This window comes from Rousettus aegyptiacus, unplaced genomic scaffold (genome assembly GCF_014176215.1).
Source record: "Rousettus aegyptiacus isolate mRouAeg1 unplaced genomic scaffold, mRouAeg1.p scaffold_m13_p_16, whole genome shotgun sequence".
In the NCBI taxonomy this organism is placed as follows: domain Eukaryota; kingdom Metazoa; phylum Chordata; class Mammalia; order Chiroptera; family Pteropodidae; genus Rousettus; species Rousettus aegyptiacus.
The window spans coordinates 52,879,723-52,899,984 of NW_023416291.1; the positions used below are offsets into that span (position 1 = coordinate 52,879,723).

The 20,262-nt window shown below is 63.5% G+C and overlaps 4 protein-coding genes across 6 annotated transcripts in view; 3 read left to right on the forward strand and 1 right to left on the reverse strand.

Annotated features, from left to right (window-relative positions):
- MATK (megakaryocyte-associated tyrosine kinase) overlaps nt 1-4,035 on the forward strand; it is a 45,406-nt gene extending 41,371 nt beyond the window's left edge. Inside the window, exons 21-28 of the mRNA XM_036234100.1 lie at nt 64-157; nt 1,465-1,530; nt 2,265-2,364; nt 2,443-2,527; nt 2,603-2,676; nt 2,820-3,015; nt 3,395-3,481; nt 3,579-4,035. Of these exons, the coding sequence (XP_036089993.1) occupies nt 64-157; nt 1,465-1,530; nt 2,265-2,364; nt 2,443-2,527; nt 2,603-2,676; nt 2,820-3,015; nt 3,395-3,481; nt 3,579-3,818 (942 nt within the window). The 3' untranslated portion in view covers nt 3,819-4,035. The remainder of the gene's footprint in view (nt 1-63; nt 158-1,464; nt 1,531-2,264; nt 2,365-2,442; nt 2,528-2,602; nt 2,677-2,819; nt 3,016-3,394; nt 3,482-3,578) is intronic.
- A 3,331-nt stretch (nt 4,036-7,366) lies between these two features.
- Nucleotides 7,367-8,449, forward strand: RAX2 (retina and anterior neural fold homeobox 2). Its single transcript, XM_016163459.2, has 2 exons — nt 7,367-7,600; nt 8,104-8,449. Exons 1-2 carry the CDS (start codon nt 7,385-7,387, stop codon nt 8,440-8,442), a joined length of 555 nt encoding a protein of 184 aa, XP_016018945.1. The 5' UTR covers nt 7,367-7,384; the 3' UTR covers nt 8,443-8,449.
- Nucleotides 8,450-10,695: 2,246 nt separating this feature from the next.
- MRPL54 (mitochondrial ribosomal protein L54) lies at nt 10,696-12,791 on the reverse strand. The gene is made up of 3 exons (XM_016163567.2): nt 12,636-12,791; nt 11,709-11,871; nt 10,696-11,097 (listed from the first exon to the last, which is right to left on the reverse strand). Exons 1-3 carry the CDS (start codon nt 12,751-12,753, stop codon nt 10,965-10,967), a joined length of 414 nt encoding a protein of 137 aa, XP_016019053.1. The 5' UTR covers nt 12,754-12,791; the 3' UTR covers nt 10,696-10,964.
- Nucleotides 12,792-13,593: 802 nt separating this feature from the next.
- On the forward strand, nt 13,594-20,215 carry APBA3 (amyloid beta precursor protein binding family A member 3). 3 transcript variants are annotated; one of them, XM_016163529.2, is made up of 11 exons: nt 13,594-13,723; nt 14,360-14,962; nt 15,052-15,091; nt 17,333-17,478; nt 17,596-17,682; nt 17,772-17,933; nt 18,368-18,547; nt 18,635-18,847; nt 19,568-19,687; nt 19,773-19,913; nt 19,998-20,215. In XM_016163529.2, exons 2-11 carry the CDS (start codon nt 14,387-14,389, stop codon nt 20,067-20,069), a joined length of 1,737 nt encoding a protein of 578 aa, XP_016019015.2. In that variant the 5' UTR covers nt 13,594-13,723; nt 14,360-14,386; the 3' UTR covers nt 20,070-20,215. The 3 variants fall into 3 exon arrangements, with proteins under 3 accessions (XP_016019015.2, XP_016019017.2, XP_016019016.2); XM_016163530.2 differs by having other exon boundaries at nt 13,597-13,777; XM_016163531.2 differs by lacking the exon at nt 19,568-19,687.
- The last annotated feature ends 47 nt before the right edge of the window (nt 20,216-20,262 follow it).

The following is a 20,262-nucleotide window of genomic DNA, read 5'->3' on the forward strand; positions in this document are numbered from 1 at the left end:
ATGCAGGGTTTCCCACACCCCGGGTCGGAGTCACAGCCTCCTCTGCGCCTCCTTGCCCTGCAGCATTACAGCAAGGACAAGGGGGCCATCTGCACGAAACTCGTGAAACCCAAGAGGAAGCAGGGGGCCAAATCAGCGGAGGAGGAGCTGGCCAAGGGTAGGGGTCTGCGCCCGCCCCACCCACGTCCACCTGGGGAGGCAGGGCCCTGGGGACCTGGCACCCGGCCAGCGCCTCAGCGCCTGAGCATGGGGCCGAGCCTGGCACTTCAGGTGGAGGGCCTGGGCCGCCCCCGGGGCGGGCGGCGGCTCCCACCGACACCAACCGTCCGCGCATTAACCTGTTCCCCACGCCTGCCGTCATCCGCCCCGACACCTTAGCCAGACACCTGGCCCAAAACGTCGACACCCCCCCCTCCCACGGTCCCTTCACCGCCAGGTTCTAACACCAGTGAAATTCATCCCCTCCCTGTCCGGCCTCAGATCTTCCCACCTGCTTCAGGGGGGCAGTCTCCTGACCCCTACCCCTGGGCCCCCAGAGGCAGCTTTCTGCCAAGACAGCCGACCCTCCCACTCCCTGCTTAGAGGAGGAGGCTGGGCAGCACCCCTGCCCCTCCAGACCATCCCCTTGTCGCTAAAGACAAACTGCTCATCTCCTGTGCCTCAGCTTACCACTCTGAAAAAGGGAGTTTCCTGCCTCATCTGCAGGGCCCCTTCTCCATTCACAAGCCCCCCGGGCTGTGACCCCTCATTTCCTCGTCAGCCTCTGTACTGTCGTGCATTCTGTTCCCTTCCCCTGAAATGCTTTTCCAGACTCTCGGGCAAAAGCATCAGTACTCAAGGCCCAAAGCAAATGCCCCCAGCCACAGCCCCCCTGCAGCCTTCTGAACCTGATGACCATGGCTGTCTCCTTGGGAGCACGTGTCTCTCCTGGGGACATCTGGACGTCTTGGGGATGCCCCCCTGTGTGGAGGCTGGTGTCACCATGCCTGATCATACCTGAGGGCTCCTGATTTGGACAGGAAGGAGGCCCACAGAACCTGCTAGGGGAGAGAGGAGTAGCCTACTTGAGACAGAGGTCAGGGAGGCCAGAGGTCAGGCCATGACTTAGAGCACTCGAAGGTTTTGAAGCTTTTCTGGGCTCCGTGTCTGCTGTATTTTTCACCCCGTGTGTGTCCGTGGTGGCCAGAGGTAATAGATTGTGTAGGGACGAGACCTCGGCCTCGGGGAATTTGGAGGGGCACAGTCTCCAGGCGGAAGAGGGATGGGCAGCGCCACGGGGGAGGCCATATTGCCTTGGACCACGTGGTCCCAGGAGAGGGGTGCATCAGACAGGCCCGTGGGGCGTTGCTGGGAATGTCGGCCACCGAATGTGAGCCCACAGCTGGGTGTCTCTCACCAGGTGGTGCCCCGATGGGAGGGCCTGGGGGAGCCCGGTGCCCCCCTGACCAGGTGTTCGTCCCACAGCCGGCTGGTTACTGGACCTGCAACATCTGACCGTGGGGGCGCAGATCGGAGAGGGGGAGTTTGGAGGTGAGTGGGGGCGTGCGCTGGGGGCGTGCGGGCCTCGGAGTCAGAGGGATGATGCTCATCCGTACTGAAGACCTCTTGCTGGGTGGCTGAAGACAGCAGTCCTCTCTCCATGCCTCGGTTGACCTCTCTGTGAAAGGGGCGTGGCAGCAGCTGCGGTGGGTGGGGGCGGATTAACCCAGGCGGGAACCGGGCACCCGGTGTGCGTGCGCCCCTGGCACCTGCGGGCTCCCGCACATGCTGGTCCCTCCGCACAGGCTGGTCCCTCTGCTCCGGTGCTCCGCCCGCTTTCTCCGCAAAGGCCTGGAGTGCTAACATTTTCAACTTCGCGGGCCAGACGGCTGTCACACGCGCTCTGCCTGCCTTTAGCAGGAAAGCAGCCTCGGAAGACAGGAAAACCGACGGGCGTGGCCATGCGCCAACAAAACTTTATTTATGGGCACTGAATTTTGAATTTTGCGTGACTTTCACGTGTTGAGAAATGGCATTCTTTTTTTTTTTTTTCCAACCACTTAAGAATTTTGAGCTCATGGGCCTTACAAAAAATCAGCGAGAGGATTCGGCCCGAGGGCCGCAGTTTGCAGACCCCTGGTTTAGAGGATTCTCTGGTTGGGAGGCTGGAGCTCGCGGGGCGAGGGTTTCCCAGGCCTATGTGGGGGTCGATGTGAGTGGGTGCGTCCCTGTGTCTGCCCCCATCTCTGTCGGGCGCCGCTCTCCGTTCTCCGTCCTGCCCCCAGCCGTCCTGCAGGGCGAATACCTGGGCCAGAAGGTGGCCGTGAAGAACATCAAGTGTGACGTGACGGCCCAGGCCTTCCTGGACGAGACCGCGGTCATGACGTGAGTGCAGTGGGGGTCGGGCGCCCTGGGGGCGGGGTTCCGGCCGGCCCTCACCCCACGCCCCCCACCGCCCCCCAGGAAGATGCAGCACAAGAACCTGGTGCGCCTGCTGGGCGTGATCCTGCACCAGGGGCTCTACATCGTCATGGAGCACGTGAGCAAGGTGCGGCGGTGCCCCCGTGCGGGGGTCGGGGCGCAGCCGGGAAGCCTCGAACCCCAGCCCGTGTCCTCCCCACAGGGCAACCTGGTGAACTTCCTGCGGACTCGGGGCCGGGCCCTCGTGAACACGCCCCAGCTCCTGCAGTTTTCCCTGTGAGCGGGGGAGGGGGGGCCCCGGGGCGGAGAGGGGGCTTTCCGAGGTCAAGGGGAAACCGAGGCACAGAGCAGGGAGGAGCCTGGCCTTGGGAGTCTGCGGCCTGGGCATGAGCGCCCGCGTGCCCCTGTCCCCCCCGCAGGCACGTGGCCGAGGGCATGGAGTACTTGGAGAGCAAGAAGCTAGTGCACCGCGACCTTGCCGCCCGCAACATCCTCGTTTCTGAGGACCTGGTGGCCAAGGTCAGCGACTTCGGCCTGGCCAAAGCTGAGCGAAAGGGGCTGGACTCCAGCCGGCTGCCCGTCAAGTGGACGGCACCCGAGGCTCTCAAACACGGGGTGAGCGCCCCTCCGGCTCCAGGTCCCTTAGGACCCCAGCTCTGCTCTGTGACCCTGGGCACATGTCTTGGCCTCTCTGAGCCTCCCCAGTGAGCACTTGACCCATAGTTGTTCTTTTCAGCTCCTGTGTGGCCTCTTCTGTGTGTGACCCCGTCTGGGCCCATTTCCCCCTTTCAGGGTTCATTGCTAAGGGCAAGAATAAGCGACCTCCTTCCTGTACTGAGTCTGAGCTCCACTTGGTCGGGTGTGGGGGGGCCTAGGGAGTGGAAGACACCAGAGAGTGGAGGTCAAATCCAGGGGGACTTCCTGGAGGAAGCAAGGGCTGGAGCGCAAACCTCTAGGTGTCGGACCTTCCTCACCCTGGTCTTGGGGCCTACAGAAATTCTCCAGTAAGTCCGACGTCTGGAGTTTCGGGGTGCTGCTGTGGGAAGTCTTCTCGTACGGCCGGGCTCCATACCCCAAGATGGTGAGCGTGGTGTGGGGGTGGGGAGGCACAGGGTTCGTGCGGGCCGGGGGCCGTGGCCCTGACCCCCAGCCCGCACCCGTGTGCCTTCTGCCTGCAGTCGCTGAAGGAGGTGACAGAGGCTGTGGAGAAGGGGTACCGCATGGAGCCCCCCGAGGGCTGCCCGGGCCCCGTCCACACGCTCATGGGCAGCTGCTGGGAGGCGGAGCCGGCCCGCAGGCCTACCTTTCGGAAGCTGGCTGAGAAGCTGGCACGGGAGCTGCGCAGCGCCGGGACCGCCGGCTCCGGAGAGGGGCAGGACGCCGATGGCTCTGTCCCGCCCCGTGGCCAGGAGCCCTGACCCTGCCCGGCGGGGCTGCGGGCCCTGGGGGACCCGGAAAGCGGGGGCTCAGGGCAGGGGCGTGGGCGTGGGCGTGGGCCAGGCCTGAGGAGGGTCAGGGCCAGCAAGCTGCCCACTGGACTCGGGGCACAGAGCGGGCCCGTGTCGGGGCTCGGGCCGGCCCCTGGACACCATGGACCGGGGGGGACTGGTGCCTCGATAAAGACGTTCCAAGGACTGTGGGCGTCTGAGTCTCTCTCCGCGACCCCCAGCGTCCTCTCAGCCCAGGGGGTCCACACCAGGCACCCCGTCACTCAGCCTGGAGCCATCTGCCAGGGGTCTGTCCACTGAGGGGTCGGCACAGCTGGGACCACTGGCAGCCACAGTGGGGACACAGACCCCTGGGATGGAGCCAGGAGACTCTCCAAGTCGGGGATCACAGCCATCCCGTGGATCCAGTTGCCATGGCCCCCAGGTCCCCACTGTGAACCATTTGTGGATGCCATAATGGACCCTCAAAGTCCCAGTCCGGGTGTGGGTCCGGGGCTCTCTGGGTCCCAGGCTCAAAGGACCATGGGAGATGTGCCCCTTGGAGCAAGCGCATGGGAGCCCAGGGAGGGTCTGCCACGTGCTCGTTGCTACCCAGCCTGGGGATGCTTCCGTGCGGCCACCCATATCCTCCAGCTGTCACGGCCCAGCAGCCTGACCCAGGGACTCCAAGAAAAGCCTGCCGAGCAGCCAGTCCCGAGGCCCCGCCCCTCCCATCCTCTCAGGTGAGGGGGCTCGGTTCGGCCCACTCCCCAGGTTTGAGTCCCGACTTGCCTCCATGTGTGTGTCTCAGGGACACTGTGGGGCTGGGGGCCCTGCCTGCGCATCTTCCCGGAGCGAGCGCGGAGGTGCGGCCCCTGCGCGCGCTCGCAGTTGGCGCTTAGTCGTTGCTGCGACTGTCAGCCACCCCATCGTTCCCACCCAGGCAGCCTGTAGGGGGTCTCCCGTCCGGGCCTGGCGACGTCCCACCCCAGGATCCCCCCCCAAGCAGGGGATGGGACACCAGGCCCCAGCACACCCTCCCACCTCAGCCAACCCACCCCTGCCTGAGCGCAGCCGGAGCTAGTAAATACTCCAAAGTCATGCTGACCTTCTGAGATGCCCCCGGAAGCCCAGCCCACCTTCTGGCCTCAGTTTCCCCAGCGGCACCTGAAGGGGTTTAGCAATTCTTCCTGGGGGAGGGAAGTGAAGGGTGGGAGGCCGGAGGGGCAGAGTGTGGACTGGCCCGCGCCCAACCCCGCCGGGGGATGGGGGGCGGCCCCTCCTCCCTCCTGTCCCGGCCCCGCCCACCGCCCTCACCCGCGCCGCGCGGCCCGCCCCTAATCCGGCCCTCTAAGCTGACACAGCGTCTGCACCTTCAGTCACATCCCGCTAAATCGCCAAAGCCCCCCGCACCGACGCCCAAGCCCTGCTGCAGCCTCTTAACCCACCGGACCAATTAGCTAATTGGAGCCAGAGAACAGAGCAGCTCATTAGCGTTTTAAAGTGATGAAGCAATTAAGGGAATTATCTGCCCGCCCCACAGGCCCGGCCTGCCCTAGCCATAGAGCCGGGAGCTGGACTTACGGATGGGGCAGCTGAGGCTGGAGGGGCCCCCGGAAGCACTAGCTGCCCCTCTGGTCTGAGCTCAGGGTGTCTGGGGCCTCCCCCTGCCTCCCGCCTCGGCCCTGCTTTTGGGATCTGGGAGCGCAGCTGACTCCTCTAAGGCCACGTGCCCTGCAGTTGGGCCCGACCCCTCCAGGGCCTGGTCGCCCCTTTTCTGGGTGTGCGTGTGCGTTGCTCCTCGCTGTCTCCACGGATCTCTCTCCCTGCAAAGCCAACGTCCGGAAGGCTCTGTCTCTGCTTCCTCTCCTGCCGAGGGCCTGGGTCTCCCACTGCGTCCAGCAGCAGGTGTTCGGGCCTCTCCCGCAGACCCTCCTCTTGGTTTTCAGGGTACCTTGGATTGGGGGGGGTTAGCAGACCAGTCTCAGGGTCTTCCCCTGGATCTTGCTCCAGCTCTCGGGCCACTGTCTCTGTGACAATTCCATCATCTCCCTGTCCCCAGAACAGGGCCCTGGGTGTCGCCCTCTCCTCCCTCCTCCCCAAACTTTCTCCCCCCGGAAGTGCTCCCGTGCCCCTGCCCCCACTGCTCACCGTCCCCACAGCCCTTGCTCTCGCCTCCAGGCCCCTCCTGACCTCCCGTCATGCCCACGACACTGTCCAAGGTGCCAGCTGCGTCCCTTCCCGGCCGCACGACCTCCCATGGCTCCCCAGTGCCCTCCCCTTCACACCGGCCTTGTCCAGAACGTGCAGCATTGCTCTGCACCCCCACTGTGATCACGTTCCTTAGAAGCATGGACCCCCCCCCCCGTGCCCCGTCCCTCCCCCACCTGAGGTTTCTCACCAACCACCTGACGGGCTCCATTTAACTTACACATTGGCTGTTGTCTGTCTCCCCAGCTAGGATGTCAGCTCCCAGATACCTGTCTGTTTTGTTCAGGTATACAGTAAGTGCTCAATGAATGTTTATTGGGTAAATGAAGAGCGCACTTCTATTCGTACCTCAAAACCCAGCTAAAATGCCCCCCATGCCATGCGCTGTTCAGTATCCAGAGGAGCCAACTAACACTGCCGCCGCCTGTCGGGACCGCCGCCTCCCCAGCTCCGCTGACACCCACGTGTCGCAGGCGGCCCTTTTCTGGCCCTGCTGGTAGAAACAGCGGCAGACGTTCACCGAGCGTTCACCGTGTGCCCATCACGGCCCGATACGCTCCCGTTTCATCGCCCCGGTGAGTCCCGGGAGCGAGAGCCCCATGGGGCGGGTCCTAGTAGTGTCGCCATTTTATGGCCAGGAAGACAGGCCCAGAGACAGGGAGGCTCTGGTTGGCGTCCTGCTGCAAGAGGAGGAGGACCCAGGAGGACAGGGTCCCCCCACCCCCAGCCCTCCCTCTGCGGCTCAGGGCAGCCAGTGGCAGACAGGACAGGAGGGCCCGTCTCAATTAATACCTTGTGCTAATCCTCCCCCACCCGACCCCACCCCCTTGAGGCCGCCAGGCCAGGCCAGCAGCAGACGAGGTGCTGGGCCCGCTGGGGCGGGAGCCCCGTGGACACCTGGGCTGATAAGGGACCGCTGGGGGCGGTGAGCACTGGGCAGGTGAGCAAGGCGGGCATCCGGGTGGGAGCTGGGGGTGCAGAGTCCCCCAGGGCAGAGGACTTGGGGCTAAGGAAGCGTTTCATGGGGGCCTGCCCTCCCGGGGGCCCTAGACACAGAGGAGGACAGACAGAACGACAGAGGTGCAGGGAGAGGCCGCGAGGGCGGACTCAAGGAGGAGAGGGGAACAGAAGCGGGAGACCAGAGACTGACAGATGCAGAAGAATCAGGGAAGGAAGTGGGGAGAGACCGAGCGTGAGACAGTCCGCGGTCGAGATCGCAGGGAGAGACCGGGGAGGCAGAATGCACGCAGGACCCCGGGGAGGGGGAAGCCCCTCCACGTCTCGCCCCCGCCCCAGCAGGTGCTGGGCTCCCCTGCTGTCCCGCCAGGTGGAGGCGAGGGGCAGCCATGTTCCTGAGCCCTGGGGAGGGGCCGGCGGCTGAGGGCGCGGGGCCAGCACCCTGCGAGGAGGCCCCCAAGAAGAAGCACCGGAGGAACCGCACCACCTTCACCACGTACCAGCTGCATCAGCTGGAGCGGGCGTTCGAGGCCTCCCACTACCCAGACATCTACAGTCGCGAGGAGCTGGCAGCCAAGGTGCACCTGCCCGAGGTGCGCGTGCAGGTGAGCGCACCCCGCGACATGACCACGCGGGGGGGGGGGTCTCCCGCGTGTGGGCGGACCTCGCAGAGGAGGGCACGTGGCACGGGGGCTGCGACGTCTGAACGGACAGAGGGCGTTTTCCCAGGCGTCGGGCGGCGAGCGCAGGACGTGCAGGGGTCAAGTTGGAGGAGTTTCCACGGAGCTCGGGGCGCGTGCGCGGGGGCGGGGGGAGGGGACGAGGCTGGAAAAGCGCGCGGGAAGGGCCTCGAGCGCCGCGCTGAGCGCCAGGGGAGACGAGGGGTGAGGCTGAGGGGCCTGGGCACCTGCGCAGAGAACGGCGGCGAGGAGGGGTTGGATCCAGAAAGCACTGGGGGGTGCTGCTAGGATGGGGGCCGTGAGGGGCCGTCTGTCAAGACCGCCTTGGGGCACTGCAGCGGGGGCGGGGGTCAGGCCGCCGGGGGAGGGGGAGAGCGGCCAGCCCTCCGCACCGGCCCGCGCTGGCAGCAGCCTCTCGCTGCCCCCAGGTGTGGTTCCAGAACCGCAGAGCCAAGTGGCGGCGTCAGGAGCGTCTGGAGTCGGGCTCAGGCGCCGTTTCAGCCCCGAGGCTCCCTGAGGCCCCAGCGCTGCCGTTCGCCCGCCCGCCGGCCATGCCACTGCCCCTGGAGCCCTGGCTGGGCCCCGGGCCCCCCGCCGTGCCAGCCCTCCCCCGCCTTCTGGGCCCGGGCCCGGGGCTGCAGGCATCCTTCCGGCCGCAGGCCTTTGGCCCGGCCTTCGCCGACGGCTTCGCCCTGGAGGAGGCGTCTCTGCGGCTGCTGGCCAAGGAGCATGCGCAGGCTCTGGACAGGGCCTGGCCACCGGCTTGAGCCTGGTACCCACCCAGCACTCCCTCTGCGGCCTGTCCTGACCTAGGCCGAGGGCACAGAGCAGCCCAACCTGCAGGCCAGGCCATCACTGAGGAGTGAGACTTGAGACCTCTGCCCATCCCCACCCTCCCTAACCCTGGCCACCCATCCCAGGTCCCCAACCGACCTCGCCCTGCCCTGTAGGCAGACCAGCACCCAGCCTCGGGAAGGAGGTTCCCAGGCCAGGAGGCAGGGCCCTGCGTGGCCTCTGCGGAGTCTCTGCCCCTCTTGGGGCCTCAGTATCCCATCTGTCAAGGGTGCAAGGGTGCGGAGGCTCCGGGCCGTAAGGCAGTAATCGGGAGCCGCCAGGCCCTTAGGTCTGCAAGCCGATGAGCCTAAACCCTGCCTAATCTTTGCCCAGCAGAGCGCTCGGCTCTCAGTGCCTCCCTCTCCGCTGGTTACCTGGTTCCAGCAGCTCCTGCCCAGCTGCTCCTGGCCCGAGCCCATCGTGAGGCGGGCACACAGGCCTCCACCCCATTCTACAGGGAGGTAACTGAGGCCCAGAGTTGGGGAGCCAGTTTCCTGAGGTCACACAGCCGGTAGGGGTTAGAGCTGTTTTTCAAACTCATTTCCCCAAACCCACTGCCCCGTGAGGGGTAAGGAGACGGTAGGAACCGGGTGGTGACTCAGGCCAGGGCCCTCGGGGGACACTGGGCAAATACTGTCTGTCCTTGCTCGTTCCACGTTTCAAAGTGTGGCTTGTGTCCCCACTGACCGCAGGTCCCGGCACTTCCCCAGCCCAGCCAGGGTGGGACGGGGCCCAGCCTGCATGCACTCTGCCCAGTGCAGGTCCCCATCCAACCAGTGAGTGATGGGGACACAACAGTCCCTGCCCTGACGGAGCCGCCACTGCAGTGGGAGGAACGAGATGCACCATTAAAACAAATAAAACAAAGCACAAGCTGGTGGTGAATCCTGGGGAGAAAAATAGAGCTAGGAAGGGCGACCAGGACCGTGTGGCAGGTGTCGGCTTTAATGAGGTGGTTGGCGAGGCAGCACGGAGGTGACCTCAGAGGAGAGACTTGGACAACGAGAGGGAGGGAGCCACGGGGACACGTGGGGAGGGGCGACACAGGCAACGGCACAGGGTGGAGGGCCCAGCTAGCTGCGTTGGAGGAGCAGCGAGGAGCCGTGTGCCGCCCAGAGCAGTGAGGGGCAGGGAGAGCAGGAGGGGGCGAGGGCGGGGAGGGTCCGGCAGGGCCTGTGGCTGCTGCAACTGGTCTTTACTGAGTCACGGGAGGGCTGGGGCGCCCCGCCTGTCCGGGGTGGGCCACCACGGCGAGCACGTTCTCAGTAATCTCCTCGGCAGAGTCCTCTAAGCGGATGAGGGCTCTCATTTTCCTGGGACCAGGAGGAATTAGCCTTGGGGGCCCCGCCCCGCCAGCATGTGGACAGAGGGGCCTGGAAGGCAGTGCCCACCCATGACCTGAGCAGGCTCCTACCAGATAAAGGGTATGGCTAAGGTGGGGCAGAGTGGGGGGCTCCATCCCACCAGCCTGACTCCTCCCTGGGACACTGCCCTGGAGACCCCTTCTCACAGCCCAGCAGGGCAGGAGCCATGACCACCCAAAGCTGGGTTCTCACTGGGGCTGAGGATCGGGTTCATGGTACCCCAGGGATACTGCAGGCTGCGCTTCCTGGTTGGGGGCAGTGAGGACTAGGCACCAGGCGGGTGGACAGCAAAGTTGGTAGGCCCACGTCCCTGGGTCCAAATGACTGGCGAATGAAGACAACCCTGTGACGCTGGCAGGGAGGACACTGGACTGGGCTTGCTGAACTGGGTAGGGGCTGTCATCAGGAGCCCTGGAGCCATCCCTGCCCAAGAGAACTACTGATTGGGGGTCAAAAGGACCAGAAATGGGGAGAGCCACATGGCTGAATACTGAAGCATCTGGATCCAGCCATGCCTGATGCGACCCAACTCTGTTCTTCCCATGGCTTGAGTCGGGTTTGAGTCCCTTGCAACCAAGAGAGGCTTTGCTGGAAAAGCCATCCCCTTGAGGAGCGGGGCCGGAGCCCCTTGGGCAGTGCTGGGAATTTCAGGCATCGGTGGGGCCTGGAGAGGACAATGGACCTGCAGAAGCCCAGCCGATGGCCCAGGAGCGGCAGCTGGGCCCGCAGCACCACTGCGCCTGAGGAGGCGCCCACCTCCCCGCTGCCCACCCTACTTCCCACCGGCCTCACGTCACACGACACCCAGCGGCGCCCAGAACCTGCTGATGACAGCTCCAAGAGTTCTTTATTGGTCCCCAGGCCCCTGACCCAGCTAGGGCCACATGGGAACCCAGGTAAGAAAGTCTGTTTTCTCCAGGGAAATAAAGTCTTCCGTGAGACACCGAGGGGCAGGGCGGTGGCCCTCCAGGGCCCGTCGAGGTCCTTGGTGGGTCGGGAGGCTCCGAGACACCGAGGGGCAGGGTGGTGGCCCTCCGGGACCCTCCGGGGCCCGTCGAGGTCCTTGGCGGGTCGGGAGGCTCCAGCCCCAACTAGAATTTTCGGCTCTTGCTCAGCCGGTTGTGGCGCCAGATGTTGTGCTTCCGGAGCAGCCGCCAGTACTCCCGGGTCTCAGGGTCCAGCTCCTCCAGCTGCTTTGGGGGGCCCACGTTCATCTGGAACAGCCTGACGGGGTCCGGGCAGGAATCAGGGCCGCTGCGGCTGCCATGACTCCCAGGCACCCTGGGCAGAGGCAGCGCAGAGGCAGCGAGCGGCAGGATTGGGTCCGGGGGGCTGTGTGGCCTGAGAGCCGCCCCTCCGCTCCCCGAGCTGGGTTCCTGGCTGCGTCCCCAGCCCAGGGGAGCTGACGTGGGAGGTGCGCATGCGCCGAGCCTCTCCTGCCTCCTGGCCACTGTTCGTGCTGTGCCGTCACCTGCAACGCCTCCCCCTCCCGCTCAACCTCTCTGAACCTTCCCCAGCTTTAAGGATCAGTGTATGTCAGTGGCTTCCAGTCCTGACACTGCCCCAACCCTCCCTGGAGCCCCCAGGCCCAGCCGGGACTGCGCTGCGACCTCCCTGCCCTGTCTCTCCCTACTCCCCACCTTGCGCCCTGCTTTGCTAATGAACCAGGTGTCCTGCCTCAGGGCCTTTGCACTGGCTGCTCCCACCACCTCTGAAGCTCCTTCCACCCACTTAGGTCTTGCCACCTGGATCACGCTCCCCAGGGAAACCCTCCCAGACACCCCAGATTTGACCCCGTCACTGGCTCTTCCTGCACTGCTGCGTGGTCCACTCACCACTCGGGATACTCGGCGTCCGGCTTCAGGACCACATCCTGGCCCTCCTTGTAGATGTTGACACCCATGGCATGCGTGGTGAGCTGGACGGGGTCTGTGCACACCTCTGGGTCCTTCAGGTCGTCGCTGACCACACCGCCTTTGCCGCCTTTGCCCTTAACGACTAGGGTAGAGGCGAGTGTTGGTTCGACCCAGCTCCAGCCTCCGAAGGCCAGCCTTCCTATCCTGCCCTGTCTATCTGGGTGGCCTGGAGCCCTGGCTGGACCCTGTCTGCTGCACTCAAAATAATTTGAAGGTGGACGTGGCTACTGCATTAAATAACACCAAGACTCAGAGAGACCAAGACATTCCTTTTCAATTCTATTCTGATTCTTCCTGTGTACCTCTAGGAGAAAGTGTGGCTATGTCTCTTTAAGGTCTAACATTTATTTGCCAATTCCCTCCTTTCAACACAAGAGATCAGGCAAGTTTACGTGCAGTTAAAATTCAAATAAACTCGTTTTGGCTTTGCTTAAATAATTAGATGGGCCCCACCGCATTCTCCTATTTCTAGTGATGACTTGCCAAAGCTCACAAAGTGATCTGGGTGCAGAAACAGGTCTTGGACCCAAGCTCATGGCCTCCTCCCACTTTGCCACCCACCTACTGACCAAAGAAAACAACCGCACGCCTGCGCGGCGAAGAGCGCCTTTACTCCACGTAACCCACACCCCCGTCACCGGCCGCTGGGGTACAGGCTGGCGCCTGCGCACTGAGTCCAATCGCGCCCTCCGTCCCTCAAACTGCAGCTGCGCGTAAAACCCAGCGGCCCGCCTCTCTACGCATGCGCGTGGACTCGAAGAGCCACGTCCTCGGCCTGCGCCTGCGTATTCCCAACCGCTCAATGTCCCCGCCGTTCCCATCTTGGGCCGTCTTAACCCAGTTCACCTGGTTTCTTAGCGTAATCCCGTCCGAAGACGCTTCCAGGGGCGGCGGGGCCAGGGAGCTGTCGCGCCCGCCAGCCGGCCCAGGTCCGGGTAGCCCCAAACAGGTGCCTGGCTGCCATGCCGCGCGCCGCCGCTTGCACGTGCGCGCGTCCGGAGGCGTCAGCGGCCAGAGGGAGCTTGGGAGTTAGAGGCTCCTAGAGACTCTTGGGAAGTGTGGTCTTCCGGCTTTGGGCTTATGGTGCTTGGCTTTGAACTTTCATAGACATCCCCGGTACCGTCTGAGGCGACTTTCGAAAGATGTTTCATTGGCTTATTGCCCTCCTTTAGTTACTTATGCACTTTAAAGACCCCTCATACACATTCCCGATTCTACTCGGTGAGCAATTACTTACTCAACGCTTAAAGGTCATTAAAAAAACGAACATTTGTTAGGTTCATTATATTCCGGACCAATTGCTAAATCCTTGACAGGCTTGCTCCCTAAACCTCAAAATCACGAGGTATCCCTCCTATTATTATCCCCGGTTTAAAACTCGGGAAACCGAGGCACAGAGGGGGAAGGTTAAGCCGAGACATGCCATTCTGCCCCCTTCTGTGAGCCAAACCGAGGTCCGTGTGTAGTAGGGTCCCCGCGCTGCTTCCGATGTCGCCGTAGTCGGAGAGACCACCTCTCACTCTCCTTTAGCATTTTCCAGTCCCATATCTTCCCATCTGTCATCCCTCGGAATAATGACCACGACCGTAGGAGGCAGGCAGTGATTATTAACCTCATTTTTCAGTTGAGAAAGTAGGCCCAGAGGCCAGCCCGGTCTCCCACGCGACGCGCCTGGAAACCCGGGATTCGAATGTGCGGTTCCAACACCTAGCATTTCCCCCGCCCCTCCACCTCGCGGCGAGGCTGGCTGAGAGAACTACATTTCCCAGCAGGCCCCGCGAGGGCGCGCATGCCCAGGGGCCGGGAGAGGTGTGCGGCTACATCTGCTGACACCTTGACCCGGAATGGCGAGCGGCAGCGTCCCGGAAGACCTGGCGGGCTCGGGGCGTGGGGTCCTGGGCGCTGTGCGGGGTGAAGCCACCGCTGTTTGGAAAGTGAGTGTCCAGGCGGGGCAGAGCAGGATCTGGGGCCGGCGCCTGCGTCCACAGGTCTGGAGTCTTGAGTCCGGGGTCTGCGTAAGGACTGGGGTCTTAACTCGTAGCTTTAGGTTCGAGTTGTCTACAGGCTGGGTCTGAGCTCCGGGTCTGAGCCTGGGGTCCAGTTCGAAAGTGGCATCGAAGGTCTTGAGATTAGGGTCGGCTCTCCGGCGTCCAGGATCTCTAGAATCAAATCTGAGGTCCTGAATCTGAAGTCTCGGGGTTGGGTCTTGAGTCCCGGGTCTCGGCTACCTGCACCTACCTCTTAGTGAAGTGTATCTCCTGCCGAGATTCCACGTTGCGGGGGAGGGAGGCTCGGAAGAGTAAGGACTGGGGTAAACAGGGTCTACAGGTGGGAAGAGGTCTGGTGTGACAGGTGCAGGGGAATCCTCTGGGAGTTTGGAGCCCGGGATGTCACTGTCTTACAGCTGCGTTCTGCGTCTCAGGTTCTTCATCTGTAAAATGGGAGTCGCAGCACACCCTTCCTTGCAGGGTATGGTGGAGATTAAATTCTGTGTCTTGTTTAAACTGCCCTCAGCTAGAGCCTGGCACCAAGTTGACACCCAAGAAATCTAATTTTTGAATCTCTTTCAGATGCTGGCCTGAGCCCGGGGTCCAAGCATGGAATTCCTGACAACCCCTCGACCTCCTCCAGGGCCTCCAGCCATGGACTTGGAGGAGCCCAGGGACACACTTGTGCCATCTCAGGACCTTACCACTGGCTGTCAGTGGGACCCAGTGCCCGGAGGCCCTAGCAGCCTGAGTCAGATGGAACTTGACGGGCCGAATATTCAGGAGCTGGTGCAACAGTTTGAGGCTTTGCCGGGCAATCTGGGGGGCCAGTCCCCAGATGGGCCCCCTTGCCCCCTGCACATTGCCACCGGCCATGGCCGGGCCGCCCAGGATTTGGCCGATGCCCACGGGCTCTTGTCTGCTGAGGCTGGCCGCGACGACCTTCTGAACCTTCTGCACCTGGAGGAGTGTCCTTCTTCCCAGGCTTGTCCCAAGGAGCCTGCAGACCCTGCTCCTCGCCTATTGCAGCCCCCTGAGGAACCAGAGGGGCATACTGGCCCCCAGGGGTGGGCAGAGGGAGCCTCTGCCAAGCGGCATGGCAGCAGAAGCTCAAGCAGCTCCCCGGAGCCCTGGCTGGAGACGGTCCCTCTGATCGCTTCCGAAGAGCAGCCTGCCGGTGCCCAGGTAGTGCCCGCCCCACCCCCCAGGCCTCCTCCGCCGCCAGGAGCCAAGCTGGAGGGACTCAGTCCTGCCCCTCTTCTATCTTCTTCTAGAGCCCTGAGACCGTGGCTTCATACCCTGCCCTCCAGGAGGGTGAGTGTCCCACCCACCCTGGCCCCAGGGACCTAGGGGTTTCTGAACAGCCTGAGTCAGACTCCTAAATTCTGGCACAAAGTTGGCTAGTGTGGAGGCGCTTCTAGAGAGGCTCTGAGGTTGGTTTTGATTCCAGACAGCCTGAGAAGAAAGAGACAGCCTTAAATGTTCTAGAAGGAGTAGACGGCCGGTGTTTTTAGTGCTCCCCTCTACAGCAGGGCTTGGTAGATGACCGTCTGTGGACCAGCTGTGCCCACCTCCTGTTCTGGTATGTCTGTGGGCTTCATGGCTTTTGCATTTGTAAGTGGTTGGAAAAAATCAAAAGGGTAATATTCCTTTATACTTGAAAGGAACATGCAGTTCAGATTTCAGTGCCCCGAAATAAAGTTTTATTGGGACACACCCCCATCATTTACATAGTGTCTGTAGTGGCTTTTGTGTTACAATGGTCGAGTTGAGTTGCAACTGAGACCATCTGGCCCACAAAATAAAAAAAACAGTTAGTGTTTTCCCTTTGCAGGAAAGTTTGCCAATCTCTGCCCTAAAGGCATGTGAAGACCCGGTCTGGCCACCTGGGATAGTCTAGAATTTTCCCCTCCCCCAATTATCTGAGGCTCTATATTAAAGAGCAAAGTCTGGCTGTGCAAAGAGGAGCTGGTTTGGCCCTGTACTTCCAAGTGGGATCTGGAGTCCCAGTGGAGCTGGGACTCTCTTAGGGGGCTCCAGAACTTGGCATTTTGCCCATGGTCCTAGATTAAAGGAGCCTGGGCTGACAAGAGTGTTCCGGAATGGTGAACAGAGCTGTGTGGTTCTACTCAGACCAGGAAGTTCTGGAACCACGCAGTGAACAGAATTCATCTGCGGTTCCAGACCAGTGGGGGGTGTCCGGCACTGGGCAGAGCAGTCCAATTCCAGAGTCATCCGAAGGGCCTAGGCTGGTGCCGTATGACAGAAAAATGTCAACCACCTGTGACTTGAAACTTCTTAGTTGTTCACATTCAAAAAAGGTAATAGCGATGACACATTTTAACCCAGCATATTTAAAACGGTACCTCAATACACAGTCAACATTTTCAGTTATTTTACTTCAGTTCGCATAGGAGCGTCAAACTCTGGTGTTTGGATCTACAGCACACCTTAATCCAGGGCAGCCACATTCCAGGGCCCGAGACGCACGTGCCTGGTGGGTGCCACGTCGAACGGCACAGCGCTGGGACCCCAGAGACGCCTGTGGTCTGAGAATGCTTAGGTCATGAAGGACGATGAGCAGAGCCATAGGAGTGTGGTTTAGTTCACTGGGGCCTATACCTGTGGTTCCAAACCACAGAGCAATAGCTATTGATTAGAATATTCCAGAACTGCTGGCAGAGCTTTCTGTGGTTCTGGGCTAGTTGGGGGGACTCTAGAACCACGAGCTGCGTTGTTTGTTTCTGGATGTTCGAATAAGTCTCAGCATCGCGGGGTGCATCTGTGGCCACGGATTATCGAGGGGATTCTAGAACCATGAGGGGAGCTACCCAATGCTGTCCTGGCGAAGACGTTCTGGAATCGTGGAGTGGAAGTCTGGCTCTGGCATGGTGTGGGGTTTCTAGAACCCATGATAGGATTCTGTGGTCCGAAACCTGTCGGGGCCTTCTGCAGACAGTGCCGATCTGAGCCTTGGGGCGTTCCGGACCGCACGAGAGCATTAGACACGTGGACGGTCGTCTCCAGGAGGTTCTGGGGCCGTGGGTAGAATTGTCTGTGCTTTTGGGCCAGTAGGGGAGAATTCCAGAACAGTGAGCAGAGTTAACTGCCTCTTGATCGATGGCGGGGGCGGGGGGGGGGGGGCGGGTGTCCAGAACCGCTGAGAGGAACCGCGAGGGGTGGGTCGGGGCCGTCTGGGGCCAGCCTGACGACGGGACTCTGGGAGTGCGGGGTGGAGGCGTCTTTCCTTCTGCTTCGGTTCTGGGCTCGCAGGCGGCCCCGGGTGCCGGGTCCTCTGCCCGGGGCCCTTGCGCCGAGGACAGAGCTGGCTCTAGATGCTGAGTGGCCCTGGGTTTGCGAGGGCCGCGCTGCTGGGCTGTGTCTCCGGCTGACGGGACGGTGGGCGGGCCCGGGCGCCTAGGTGGTACCGAGTCCTGAGAGGGTTGATCTCTGCTCTTCTGTACTGTCCGAGTGGCCGACCCTGGGCCGAGCCCACGTGGGTGGACGAGGCCGACGGGGCCGTCCAGGCTGACCGGCCCCCGCTGTCGCCCTCAGTATCGGGACCCTGTGAACATGAAGACCTCCTTGACGGTGTCATATTTGGGGCCAAATACCTGGGCTCCACCCAGCTGGTGTCCGAGCGGAACCCACCCCCCAGCACGCGCATGGCGCAGGCCCAGGAGGCCGTGGACCGCGTCAAGGTGAAGCCACAGACCGATGGGCGGGTGGGCGGGCTGGGTCATCCAAGGCCCCGGGGGGCCTGGTGGGGCAGAGGCTGGGTCTTTGGGGTCCTCCACCTCCCACCGCACCCCCCACAGGCCCCCGACGGGGAGACCCAGCCGATGACGGAGGTGGACCTCTTCATCTCCACCAAGAGGGTCAAGGTTCTGATGGCCGACTCCCAGGTACAGGGCCCAGGCCTGGCCTCTGGGACGCGGGGGGCCCCGCTTAGGCCCCGGCAGCCCTCCCAGGCCTGCTCTGCCCCCTCCCCCAGGAGGCCATGATGGACCACGCCCTGCAGACCATCTCCTACATCGCGGACATCGGCAGCGTGCTGGTGATCATGGCCCGCCGGCGGCTGGCGCGGAGGCCGGCACCCGAGGCCCAGGGCCGCCGGCTCTACAAGATGATTTGCCACGTTTTCCACTCAGAGGACGTGAGCCGCTGGGCTTCGGGCGTCCCGGGGGAGAGCGGGACGCGGGCCAGCCCCCACTTCCCTCCGGAGCTCACTCGGTCCCCATCGTCACCCCCGCGTCCCCTCCTCGGTCCTCGGCGCTGATCTGACCCCTCCACGGGGCCCACGTGTTCCAGTGTTTTGATAAGACTTTGAGACTGGCAGCCAAGTCCTGAAACCGTCCCTGGCCCCTGCCCCGGCCTGTCTCCCTCCGTCCCCTTCCCTCCCCCGTCCTCCGCTCCATCCCCCCAACCCCTAGCAGGAAGAGGGCGGCTATCCCCACCCCCCCCCACAGGCAGTCTGCTGGGGATCTTGTCCTGGAAGGGGTGGGGGCTGAGCTCTGAGGTGGTCAGGATTTGGGGGAGCAGAGGGAGGGGGCAGGGCACTCCCAGTGTGACACCGCCCATCCTCCCCAGGCCCAGCTCATCGCCCAGGCCATTGGCCAGGCCTTCTCCGCGGCCTACAGCCAGTTCCTGCGGGAAAGCGGCGTTGACCCCAGCCGGGTGGGCACCCAGCAGAGCCCGGGGGCTGCAGGCCCCGGCCACCTCCACAATGGGGACCTCGACCACTTCTCCAACAGCGACAACTGCAGGGAGGTGAGCTGTGAGCCAGTGGGCGGGCGGCCCCCTCCCAGCCCCCCACCGAGCAGCCCTCACATCATTCCTACCTGCGTCCCCTCCCAGGTGGTCCTCGAGAAGCGCAAGGGCGAGGGCCTGGGCGTGGCGCTGGTGGAGTCGGGCTGGGGCTCCCTGCTGCCCACGGCCGTCATCGCCAGCCTGCTGCTCGGGGGCCCCGCCGAGCGCTCGGGGGCCCTCAGCATTGGGGACCGCCTCACCGCCATCAACGGGACCAGCCTGGTGGGGCTGCCGCTGGCCACCGTGCAGGCCGCCATCCGCGTGAGTCCTGGCAGGGCGGCTGGGTTCAGAGGGCCTGGCCCATGAGGTGTGGATGGCAGGCCCAGGGAAGGGGCAGCGAGGCCACCAGCTGCCTTCTCTGGACAGGGCTCGGGCCCAGCCCGGAAGGGGCGTGGTACAACCTTCAAGCCCTCTGTGCTTAGGGAAACTAAGTGGGAAACTGAGCTCTGAGGTTGTCAGGCTTCGTGGGGGCAGGCAGGGGTCGGGACACCCCTAGGGAGACACTACCCGTTCCCCTGGGAGCGGGGAAGTCGCCTCTCCAGGGCGACCCCACTGGTGGGGAGCAGGACAGGCTCGCAGGCGGCTAGTGGCAGAGCCGACGGCCTTGCCTGTCTCCCGTGAGGCAGCCGGCGTTGAGCCTTTCCCCTTGCTGCCCACATGGGGAAACTGAGGCCCCGGGATGAGGAAGGCCTTGGCCAGGCCAGAAGGGCCGGTCTGAGCCGGTCCCCGCAGCTCGTCACTGACTGTCACCCTGCCTGGTAGACACTGCTGGGTACTCGCTAGTGACCGTGAAGAAGCTCCGGCCCCGGGTGTCAGACTTCAGACTTTTGACCCCGAGGCCACCCAGCTCCCGTCCACGTCCTTAACCGCTTCTCAGGGGGTCGGGGCTGTAGGTCCATTTATGGGTGGGTACACTGAAGTCCCGGGGGACTGCAGGTTGCCAAGCGGCCCAGCCAGGCCAACGGCCCCTGCCCCGCACAGGAAGTGAAGTCGCAGGTGCTGGTGACCCTCAGCATTGTCCACTGCCCGCCAGTCACCACGGCCATCATCCGCCGGCCCCACGCCCGAGAGCAGCTGGGCTTCTGCGTCGAGGACGGCATCGTGAGGCCCCGGCACAGGGCCCCGGGTGGGGGCGGGTGGCCCCCCGCGCAGCCCCCTGAGCGCGTGGCCCCCCGTGTTCCCCCAGATCTGCAGCCTCCTCCGCGGCGGCATCGCCGAGCGTGGGGGTGTCCGTGTGGGCCACCGCATCATTGAGATCAACGGGCACAGCGTGGTGGCCACGCCGCACGCCCGTGTCATCGAGCTGCTCACCGAGGCCCACCCCGAGGTGCGTGGCGGCGGGCGGGGCGAGGCAGGCCACCCCTCCTCCCAGCCCGGGCCCCCACCAACCCGCCGCCTGCTCCCCCCACAGGTTCACATCAAGACCATGCCGGCCGCCACCTATCGCCTGCTCACAGGCCAGGAGCAGCCCGTGTACCTGTGACCGGCCACCACCCCACCAGGCCACCACCCCACCGCCGTGCCCTGGCCCCGCCCACATTGCCTCCTGGGCAAGCCGAGGCCCCACGCATTTCTCGACTCTGTGTTATTTTCTGATGGAAAAAAATTAAAAGCTTCTCGAATGGGCGAGGTCTCGGATCAGGGCGCGTGGGGTCGAGAGAGGAAGGCAGGACTTG